We start from the raw sequence: 12116 nt of genomic DNA on the forward strand, positions 1-12116 counted from the left end.
TCAGATTATTGAATTTAGAAATTAGAGATAATCTAATTTAATCCTCTCATTTTATAATTGGGGAAACCAAGGTCCAGAAAGATTAGATGAATTGTTTAATGTCACACAGATAGTAGGTTGCAGGGCTGGGATATGAACTCAGATCCTTTGATTCCAAAATTCAATAATTCTTACCACTCCATTTCTCAACAAACATTGATTTGAACTTCTCAGCTAAGGCTTTCACCAAATACAAACTATTTAATGCATAATTTTTGGTCTTGGACTTTAAGATTATATCACCTTCCTCTCAAGCAGTGGGGATAAGAAATAAAACACTTTGACAATAGTCTAATTTGTTCTGTTAGCAAAGCACGCACATAGGTGCGTGCTCGCGTGCACACACACACACACACACCCCACACACAAAATGATAATGAATAAAAGGCAAGACAAGGAAGGCAAAGGAAATTTAAAGAAATTCCACTTAATCTATGAATCTGACTTTAAACTTCCTTGTAACTTTGAATTAGTGGGTTATGTTATAGACACAGTCTGATAAATGCACTTGAACTAAAAGCTGCTGTATTTCACTTTGTTTTTAAGTATACTGCTCCCTCTGCTGGATTCCAAACTTGACCATGAAGCTAGGAATTTTCTCAAGAATGGACTCATTACCACATAATAATGTGGCCAAGGCTGCACCAGGAGACATATTTAATGATCTTATGACCTCTTATGGAGGAAAAACTCTCAGTGGCAGAATAACAACTGAAAGTTAGTCCTCATTAATGAGCAATTTTGACCTATGAAAAGATTTTTGCTTGGGTCTAGATATGAAAAGTCAAATTTCTTTGTAATCATCTTTGATAAAAAATGAGTCCATTTGGCATGAAACAGGGCAGAGGACTTATGAGATAGACATGAATTTTAATTGGCTGGTTTTTATAAAAGGCAGCATTACACTTTTGTGTCCAAGTTGAAATGCAATATCTACATCATGTATTTTCTCATGAAGGATGTAGAAATTATGTATTGAAATCCATGGAGTTTTCAAGATAATGTTTAGCTCCAATGTGGTTTTAGTTAGTGTATATCTTTGTATCAATAAAGAAGAGAGTATTTTGGTTAGTTTGAAAGGCATGAAATTGGTTAGAAACTTGGATCTGTAGAGATAGGAAAAGGCTTTAACAGAAGTACACTCTGTTCTCTTCTGTAACTCTTCGATGTTGACAGTAATGACAGACATGAAAAATACCACTTCTTCTAAATCTCAACACAAGCAAGCACACTAAAAATGGAGGCAAATTAGAAGGATATTTTTCTCTCAAAATGAAGCATGAACACACATGTTAGATGCAAGAACAGTAGAAAAAGCCACAAGATGCCCATTAACACATCATTGTCAGTCAAGACCTACATTAGGAAAAATAACTTACTCCCTGTTTCAGTTCTTCTTCCTATGGAAAAATTCAATCAATAATGGTTAGATTACTCAGCAATTCAGTGAGAGAATATCCTATGTGAATAAATGTTAAGCAAGGTAAATATCAGCAAATCTTTAGTGAAAAATTAAATCTATTTCAACAAACATTTTTATTTCTGAAAAACAACATTTTCCTCTTCTGAGGACCTGACTTTCCTTATGCAAGTAACTTTAACTACCCCCACCCCATTTATGCTTGAGAGCAGGAGTTTGTTTCCCAACAGAAATTGCCAAAAATTTTTTTTGTCATCCACAATATATGCTATGTTCTGAAATTGCAACTTTGATATGGCAGTCTGTCAGCAGGAGGATGTTTAAAGGAAAGATGGAATATTTGGTCATCAAATATGTCAAATATCATGGTGACAAATGTGATAGGCATAGAATATTCTGGATTAAGGGTCACATAAAGAGTGTAATGATAGGCTTATGGAAATAGGTTCTCTCAATCTATTTATTTGGAAATGAGCAAAAAAAAGAGCTGTTTTCAGTCAAAAAGGTAGTGGTGGAGTCAGTACACATGCACACAAAGACAATGGGAAAGAAGTGAATCTGTATACTATCATTGGGAGGCAGGAGAAGAAAAATACACTCATATTGTTTAATGTTCTCAAAATAAAAGTTCTGCTCTCTGGCATGAAGGTGACTTTGACTTCTCAAAAAGCAATGTCAGTGAACTTTCAAACACTGACAGATTCTACCAAGTCAGAAGGATTTAGTGACAGAGTGTTAAGTATATTATTACAGCATCAGGACAGCAACATATGCTAATACAGGGAGTATCTACCTAGACAAGATCACATATCTTTGAACTAAAAAAAATGAAGTCAGTGCAGTTTTCCTAACATCCTATATTGCAGAAGTCACTTTATAGCAAGAAAACAATAAGAAAATGAGAAAATAGTAAGGATAAAATTGTCAATGAAATTGGCTAGTAAAAATGAGGCTGTCCCTTCTTTTTTCCTAATCAGAGATAAAATTCAAGAAACTTTGTGTCACAATGTATTTCATAGGTAAACCTCTTATGGGAATTTATTTTATAAGTATCATAGATTTAGAGCTGGAATGGATCTGAGAAGGTCAAGTCCAACCCTTTCATTTTATGAATGAAAGAACTGAGGCACGGATGTCAAGTTCAGACTCAGGCAGCTAGTTTGCTTGTAGAAACAGGATTTTTAACAGGGTTTATCCAGAGTGCAAGAATGTCATTCTACTCTCTATGTCATATTGTCTCTCCTTCAATGCTGTCTCATCAGAAAGTTCTATTCCTTTTGCTGCCAAACCCAGAATATGCCACACTTTAGAGAGGTCAAACTGAACATCATAAATCTGATTCCAGACTTCCAGTTCTCTCTGGTAATTCTGTATAGGAAAAGTCAGGTTAACTCTGCCACTGTGCTGTTTTCCTTGAATGAGGAAGCTAATTCTTTATGATAGAAAGAGTAGAAATGCATTGTTCACAGAATAGAGGCAAAAAGGAACTTCTAGAGGTAGGTTGGTGAAGAATCCTCCATGTCAGCAATTTGAGCATTGTACTTATTTTGCACATTGACAATGGAAGCTCAAAATTATGTTTGACTTTCCCAAGGTCTCATGGTCAAAGGGTGGGGTTTTACCAAAATTAGAAAAGAATTCATCATAGAACTATAAATAAAATCCTCAGGCCTGTTCTGTTTGGTGATTGTATTAATGATCTGAATTGAATGCAGAAAGGGAATGTTTATCTAACAGGTACATGACATGAAAATGGGGGGGGGGGACAGGCAAGATGCTGAATGCTGACATGAGGATCCAAAAAGATCTCAACAAGCTAGAATGATTGGGCCTAATATAATAAAATACAACTTTGCAAGAATAAACCAAACCAAACCAAAAAACAAACCCTACACTAGGGCTAAAAATATCAATTGCATAAAGAAAAGTGTGACTAGATAAGAAATTCTAGAAGAAAGACCAGAAGGATGAGTATATGCTAAGCATAAGCCAACAAATGACTCTTAGGCTGCATTAATATCAATACTGTGTCTGGAACTTTCCACTACTGTAATGCTTAAATGTCTTACCATGACCTGAAAGTGATCCCAGGAAGTGAATGCTCATATTTGAATAAAGTATGAGTTGTTAGATATCCTACCAATGTGGAAAAACGTTGAGTGTGGGTTTAATGATGGACTCTATTGTCTGAGGACCAGCCTAGGCTGAGTTTGAAGAATCTACTAATCAGGGGGATGAGTAATTTCACATAACAACTCATGAATGACCATATACTAAGTTACTGAGTAAGCTTCGTGTTTAAAAAATGCCAATATAAAAGAAACTGTAGATCCTGAAATAATTGAAGAAATGTCTAGAGGAGGTTATAGTTTCATTCTTTTTGATCCGTTTGGACTATATATTAATCAACCAATAAGTAAACATTTATTAAACTCCTGGACTGTGCTAAGCACTGAGAATAGAAAAAAAGGCAAAAGACATTTTCTGTCTTCAAAGAAATTACAATCTAATGGATATGGAATATTTATTCAATATTCACTTTTAGGAAAGACTTTGAAAACTGGAATATGTCCTGAGAAGAGAAAACAGGATGATGAGGGGAACTTGAAAAAAAGTTTTATTTGCAGGAACTATGATCTAGAACATGTCTTGAGGAAAATAAGAAGTAAGGAGGGAGCTAAAAGAGGTAGAAAGATACGATAATTTCAATTTTTGTAGGCATTTTATGTAGAAAAAGGAATACGTAGATTGTGCTTTTCCTTAGAAGGTGTAGGAAGAACCAAGGGAACAATGTACACACCAGCATTATGAGATGAATAACCTTGATGGAAACAGCTCCTCTTGGCAGTCCAGAGAGCTAGGACAACTGCATTTGACTCATTATGGACTATGTTATCCCCAACCAGAGGAAGAAAAGCAAAACAAAACACACGGAGGAAAAAAAAATCCTTCTGAATCTGGTGAACACTTTATAAAAATTATCTCTTATGTTTCTCTTTCCCTTAATCCTAATTCCTCATGCCAGAAATTACTAATTTGTAAACATGTTTAACAAAATATGTAATGTAAAATGGTAATCAGACTGTTCCCTGCTGAGGGGAGGGAGGTGGGAAGGGAAGGTGGAAGGAAATTTTGTAACTTGGAAATGTGCATGTACATATCGATGAAAATAAATAAATTTTTTTAAAAAAGGTGTAGAAAGAACTGAGAGGGAAGAGAGAGAGAGAGAGAGAGAGAGAGAGAGAGAGAGAGAGAGAGAGAGAGAGAGAGAGAGAGAGAGAGAGAGATTTTGAGTTGATGTAACACATCAAATGCAACAGACAATTGAAGCTAATATAAATGTGGAATGGGCTTCCCTGATATGTAGGTAGGTAGTGAGTTTTCCACTAGTGGAAACCTGCAAAGTGAAATCATTATGAATGTTGTAAGGGGATTCCTGGTGGGATAGGAGTATGTCTATGTCATGTCTGACTAACTTTGCAATTTTGAGATTTCTGGATTCTATTTCATGAAATTTTCCGTATTTCTCAACTGTAAACATAGAGGTCTAGTAAACTTTAATCATGACAAATGTAACAAGCTCACAGTTAAGAATAATTTAGGAGATACTGATTGTACATTTAGTTCAAAGAACAAATTATGGAGTTTTTATAAAAATTGAATTTTTATTATTTGCAAGAACATAATACAACTGGAACTTCAGATCTTTGCCTAATTGGATTCTCAGTAGCCTACCTGGTTCAGATAATTTGATGAGAAATACTGGTACAAAGAGAGCCTTCCTTATTATTACTGACTGGCTACCTGATGTAACCTGAGGCTAGGAGCTGATTGAATTAAGAACAAAATTGGGGGCATTAAGATCAAAAATTAGAACAAAATTTCATGGTTATTTTAAAAATTAATTTTAATATTAACTAATTAAAATTAATTCCAGAATCTTGTTTTACTGAATATTTTATTCAAAATAGTTTACCTTTAGTAGTTTCATGAGACCTTCTAATTGGACCATTAGTTCTCTCCGGCTCTCCTGAAGGGCAGACATCCTTTGTTCTAGCTCATCCTTGCGTTGTCTAGGAAAGAAGCAATTGTGATCAGAAGCAATGCTTTCTGCATCTTTCTAGTACTGACATAATTACTACCAGAGAAAAGATTTGGCTTGCTGTCTTTACAATACAGCCAATCACTTGTCATAAAAAGAAGGCTTAGCAAGGGTAGTGATCAAATTCAAAGTGAATGTATAAGTATAGATGTAAAAATTTATTCTGAGAAAACAGAAGCAAAAAAATTATTTTCCTCCAAATGAAGAGTCAAGGAAAATCAGTCTCAAAACTCAGCAAACAAGTGTTCTTTCATGAATCCAGAAAAACCTTTGCCTCAAAGTAGTACCTGGATATCCAAACCAGAATTAGATCCTAGAGCCCATTTCACCCCAAAGTGGAAATATGACAACATATTATTTATAGTAGCAGTTTTTTTAAAACACTAATTTTGGAAGTGAAGAAAGAAGAGGAGAAATCACTTTAAAATGTTTATATGTAAAAAAAATCTAAATTTTGAAACAAACAATTTTTTCTTTTTGTTTCTTGAACTCAAGTATATTTTGAGAAGTCCAATGAGCCTGAAAACCTGTTTCAAGGTTATATCACTGTGTCATTTATATTGAAACTAAGAAGTAGCAATATATAATTAAAAGTTGAGGAGAAAAAAACAGTGGGACAGAATTGCACTACCTCTGATGTGTGGAACTCTTTATATTCACCCAGAACGTTCCAATTCCATTTCTCTTCACCACAATAGCATGCATGCATATTACATTAGGATTTTCCTCAAAGGGATCAGAATGGTGCAAACGCAAATTTTATGGAATTTCCCTGCTCAAAAATTTTCAATGGCTCCCTATTGCCTATTCAAATTTCTTTCTTTGGTATCTAATTCATTACGACTGTCATTTAACTTTATAGCCTCATTTTCATACTATTTCCATTTCCCCAGGATATTCCCCAGTCTGGGATGTGCGCTCTCTCTCTCTCTCTCTCTCTCTCTCTCTCATTTGTTCCTCTTGAATTCCTTCTCTTCCTTCAAAGTCCATTTGGGTAGTATATATTTTATGGAAACTTCTCTTGGTACAATGGATAGAACATTGGCCTATCTACAATCAAGAAGACTGGAGTTCAAATCTAGTCTCAGACACTTAGCTGTGTGACACGTGGGTAAACCCCTGTTTGCCTCAGTTTTCTTAGCTTAATAATAGCACCTACTTTCCAGAGTTTTTGTGAGGCTTAAATGATATAATAATTGTTTAGTGTGAGCATAGCTACTAGAATAATAGCATTAACTATTATTAGTATTCTGAATCCACCGGGGTGGGGGGGAAGTGATCTCTCTCAAATTTTCCTTGAGCATTTCTTTTTTTTCCCCCTTGAGGAAGAAATAAAATATTAGAGATAGAAAAATTAAGTAGTACATAAGAAATCTTTTTTTTAATTGAAGGTAATAGTTTTTGGTCTTTGTTTAAACTCCACAGTTCTTTCTCTGGATACAGATGGTATTCTTCATCACAGATACCCTATAATTGCCCCGATTATTGCACTGATGGAATGAGCAAGTCTGTTAAGGTTGATTACCACACTCATGTTGCTGTTAGAGGGTACAGTGTTCTTCTGGTTCTGTTCATCTCTTGAGCATTTCTTCCAGACCATTCTTTTGCTCCTATTATACCCTAATCCATATACATTAAGAAGTACATTGGAAGCAAGTTAATACAGGCAAATTATCTTAGCATGTACCAGACAGATCAAACATTTGCTACCTCCTTGATAAACATCTCCCTAGTAGTTGCAAGACTCTAGTAGAGCTGGCCCAGAATATTAAGTCCAAGAATAAAAGTGGTTAGCCATCTAGCATGGTACTTTTCCCATACTTAGTGACTTACATAGGATATAATCAACAATAGATTTTAGTCCTAGCTAGAGTCTGTAGTTATGTGATCTTGGACAAGTTACTTGCCTCAGAATTTATTTTCTAGTATGTAAAATACAATGTTTATACTACTTATCTCTAATACAATTGTAAGGAAGGCACTTTATAAAGGTAAGTTATTATTTATTTCATTTGTCCTAAAGTGGCCTATTTTTCTACAAGGTATGCCATTAATTTTAATATTCTAGAATTGGATAAATAAGTCAAAATTAAACCCAAGTCTGAGTGTTTTATAGATATTAATCCTATTCCTGCATAGTCTTTGCCTTCCTTGGCTGAAGAATTTAACAGTCGTTTATCTGTCCTTTTTCAAACCTTTGTGAACTCATGCTATCTTCTGAAAGCTGCAATATCCAAAACTGCAAAGAATGTTACAGGGCGTTGTACAAGACAAGCATAATGATATGTTTTATTTCCAGTAGTTTTTAATTTATGATGCTCAACATCTTGTTGGCTTTTGAGCACCAAGAGGAAGGCAGAGGCAATGAAACTGAACCATGCTGAGGTTAGTGAAGCAATCTCCAGAGAGGCTTTTAAAAGCTAGCTGAAGAATTATGAAAAAGTATTGATTTATTATTTTTCCAACACCTTTCCCTCTTCTCTATTAAAGTTCAGCCTATAATTGCAGCATCTCAAACACAGAACACAATTTTTCAAATATTTTATGACTTGATTCAATATAATCTATAGGTGTTCTTATCTATAAATTGCAATTTCATCCTAAAATGGTTAAATTCATTTTATGCTGTTATGCTTGCTTACTGCATAATTTTACAGATAAAAGTGATTTTTATTGTGCAGAATAATGTCTAGAAGTATTGTTTTCTCCTAAGGAATAAATGTGGTAATGTCATGAAAGTATGTTTCTTGAAATTTATTGTATATAATAGGTCATCTTTCATTGATTTCATTTCTTATACTGACAGATACTTTGCTTTCTATTTAGGTGTTAGCCTACTATGTGACAGCCACTGTACTAAGCATTGGGGAAACATCAGAAGGCAAAAGCAAACATTCACTCCAAAGAGCTCATAGTCTAAACTAAATTTCTTTAAGAATATTTAATAATGTAGACTTTTCACTAAATTTCCTCTTTTTTTATAGGACCATAGGATTGAGATGTGAAAATGTCCTTAGTAATTATTTACTTCAATCCCATGTATACACACACACACATATGTATGTATATATATATATATATGTATGTATATATATATATATGTATACTTTACTTCAATTCCCAAACACACACACACACACACACACACACACACACACACAGAGAGGATTGAAGTAAATAATTGATTTATTATTTTCCAACACCTTTCCAACACCTTTCCAACACCAGAAAAATGTGTTGGAAAGAACTTTACTAAGTTTACAAAGATGCCAAGAGGAAATGAGCATTCTTTAAGGCCATGTAGAAAGAAATTGTGGAGTAGGAAATAAACATCTAGTCCAAATACACCCATTCAAATAATATAAATCCACATTGAATTAGTAAAGTCTGCCATGTTGATCTTAAAAAATATGAATTTGTAAGATGGACAAATAGAGATTACCTATCCTGGAACACATTTAAAAACCATCTGACTATTTACCTAGCCTGGAACCCACCCAAGGTAAGAGATTACCTAAAAAGTCTCTCCTTACTGTTGGAGACTGTTACAAATAGAGTAGATAACGAAAAGATATGTTTGAAAATAGTCTCAAGTTTAAGATACCAACTTAGTAGGTAAGTAATAAGGAAGGAATGCTGATCTATTTTATCGTAATATTTCTTTACTATCTAGCTTAAAGAAATGTTGATATATTGCTATCCAGCTGTGTCTGACTCTTCGTCATCCCATTTGAGGTTTTCTAGGCAAAGATAATGGTTTGCTATTTCCTTCTCCAGATCAGAGGCAAACAACATTAAATAACTTGCCCAGGGTCACATAGCTAATATGTATCAAAGGCCACATTTGAACTCAGGAAGAGAATACTCTATCCACTATACCACCCAGCCACCACCCAATATACTGTATACATTTTTTCAGTTTATCAGTTTATTACTTGCATGAGCAAGTGTGGCAATAAACCAGAATGAAGTAGTGAAAAACATACTTAATATTTCTATTTTGAGGGGAAGGAGAGATTCTCATTTAGTTAGTCAATAAATATTAACCACTTACCATGTACCAGATCCCATGCTAAGTGTTGAAGGTACAAAATAAAGCAAAAGACAGTCTTATAAAGTCAGGTTTTTAATGGAGGAGCTCACAATCTAGTTTGCCTCCTATCATTATTGACTTCATTATTACTGATATTTCTTTGTAGTTATTGCTGTTATATTAGGGATGGCAGGGAGAAACAGTAACAATTAAGTTTTTGGTATCCAGTTCTTCAGCTATTTAGGACTTAATCTAGTATGAAATTCAAATGGAAAACAATCAAAGATTGAATCTCAGTTGAGGTGGAATCATTTATTATACTGTTTGTACTGGTAAAATAAAAGGGGGGAATTCTGAAATATCCAGTTGGAACTTTAGAGTTTGTTGTTGCTATTGCTTCTATTACTAATATTTAATATGTGTCCTTCATTTTCAAAGAAAACCAAGACATCAGGGAGGTGATGCCATGTCAAACATATAAATTGCATTTGAATGTGGGGTGCTGTGCTAAGTCACCAGCCTCACTTTCTCCTCCAGAGCCATCTGGGTCTACTGGTCAGACATGAAATACTATGTGGATGATCTGGGGTATGAGGCAGCTCAGTAGCACAGTGGATAGCATGCCAAGCCTGGAGTTAGAGAGACTCATTTTTTTCTGAGTTCAATTCTGACCTCAGACACTTACAAGCTGTGTGACCCTGGGCAAGTCACTGAACCCTGTTTGCCTCAGTTTCCTCACCTGTAAAATGATCTGGAGAAAAAAATAGCAAACAACTCCAGTATCTTTGCCAAGAAAACCCCAACTAGTAGGATTTTACAGATATTATCTTATTTGATTCTCACAACCCTGGAAGAAATATTATAATTCCCATTTTAAGATGAGGAAACTAAAGCTGACAGAGGTGAAAGTGATTTGCCAGTGCCTTCTGCTGGTAAGGATCTGAGATTGCATTTGAGCTTAGGTCTTCCTGATTTTAGTTCCAATACTCTATTCATTCCACCATTAAGCTACTTCCTTTTTTTAATTGACATTAGACATGACAGGGAGTTGTTGAATTTCACTGACTTGGTTAGATCTGTGCTTTGACAAATAAGTGGAGAATGGAATGGAAAAGGAAGAGACTTGAAGAAGGGATACCTGCCAATGGGCTATTGCAGATTATTATTGTTATATCCCAGAGAGGAAAAGCTTGTACATCTAGTGTCTTTCAAAATTTCTAGCTTGTTACAGTAGGTATCACTTACAGCATCTCACCTTAGTCCTTGTTCGTAAGACAAACCAAGGTAAAGACATAATTTATTTCTACAGGCAGAGAGTTCTCCATATGCTCCTGTGGATGCTATGAAGATGGACTGTGTTTTCCTATGGCTAGGTTGTAAATTATTTAGCTCTTCTAATGTCAGAGTTGCCTTGAGCCACTGAGTTAATGACTACTCCTAAAAATGTAGGATTCTTACACAATGACAACAATAAAATCAAGGGTATCTTTTCACTTCAGGCTGATGCAAATGATTAAAAAGGCTTTGTGTTCACAGAGTGTCAGGAAGCAGATTTGTATATCTAGTCTAATGTCATGAATTAAAGAAAGGAAGAGGCTGCAGGTGGTCAACCACATTATCAACTGAAGGACATTTAGAAAACTTCTTGAGATTATTGCATTAAGTAAAACCATGCTTTTCTTGCATTATGATTTTTGAAATTATATTTAAAAGTCTACATGCTACTTCTGAAGGGCAGGACTATATCTTAATCAAAATTTGAATCTTTTCCTAGGGCTTGCACAAGATGCAAACAGAAGGTACTTTGCAAATTATAGGTGATTTGAATTATCCGAAAATGCTTATAACAAATTCCCAAGAACCTTAAAAGTCTGATTTTTTTAAAAAAAAATTAAATCTAGATTTGTGACTTCATTAGCAGTAGGCAGTGGTTCTTAATGGATTTTTCCTGAGATTATTTCTGAGGATCTGTGAGGTCAAAACTATTTTCGTAATAATACAAAATGTTTTATTTTTGGATATGGTAAATATGAATAGACATTACCCATATAAACAAAAGTTCTTTGGAGTCCACAATAATTTTGAAGGGTATAAAGGAGTTTCTGAGGCCAAAAATTTTGAGAAACACTGGTAAAGAATTTTAAAGTATGGAAATTACCTCTACTAAAAGAAGCCAGCAACTCATCTACAATTCACTATTTTATAGACTTTTCTTGGGAACCGATTGGTCAAACTTACCCATGTTAGAGGGTTAGTATATGTCAGAGGCAGGATTATAACCCCCCCAAAAAAAACCCAAGGTCAACCTTCTATCCACTATCTACTTTCATTTTTGCAGGGCCATCTAGAACAATGATATATACATATATATATATATATATATATATATATATATATATATATATATATATATCACAATTTTATTGTCAAACTGATTTATTGATTTATGTTGTTGCCTGAATGTCCCTGATTATATCAGAATCATCCATTTTAGCCCATAAATCCATGTAAGAATTTTCAAG

At 34.4% G+C, this 12116-nt stretch overlaps 1 protein-coding gene across 16 annotated transcripts in view; it reads right to left on the reverse strand.

Moving 5' to 3' along the window:
• DTNA (dystrobrevin alpha) overlaps positions 1-12116 on the reverse strand; it is a 499301-nt gene that overhangs the window by 32986 nt on the left and 454199 nt on the right. For 11 of the 16 annotated variants that reach the window (XM_074205354.1, XM_074205350.1, XM_074205352.1 and 8 more), the window contains 2 exons: positions 5436-5532; positions 1419-1439 (listed from right to left, as the gene is read on the reverse strand). In XM_074205354.1, the coding sequence (XP_074061455.1) occupies positions 1419-1439; positions 5436-5532 (118 nt within the window). The remainder of the gene's footprint in view (positions 1-1418; positions 1440-5435; positions 5533-12116) is intronic. The other 5 variants (XM_074205353.1, XM_074205358.1, XM_074205365.1 and 2 more) reach the window with 1 other exon arrangement.

This window comes from Macrotis lagotis, chromosome X (genome assembly GCF_037893015.1).
Source record: "Macrotis lagotis isolate mMagLag1 chromosome X, bilby.v1.9.chrom.fasta, whole genome shotgun sequence".
Lineage (NCBI taxonomy): Eukaryota > Metazoa > Chordata > Mammalia > Peramelemorphia > Peramelidae > Macrotis > Macrotis lagotis.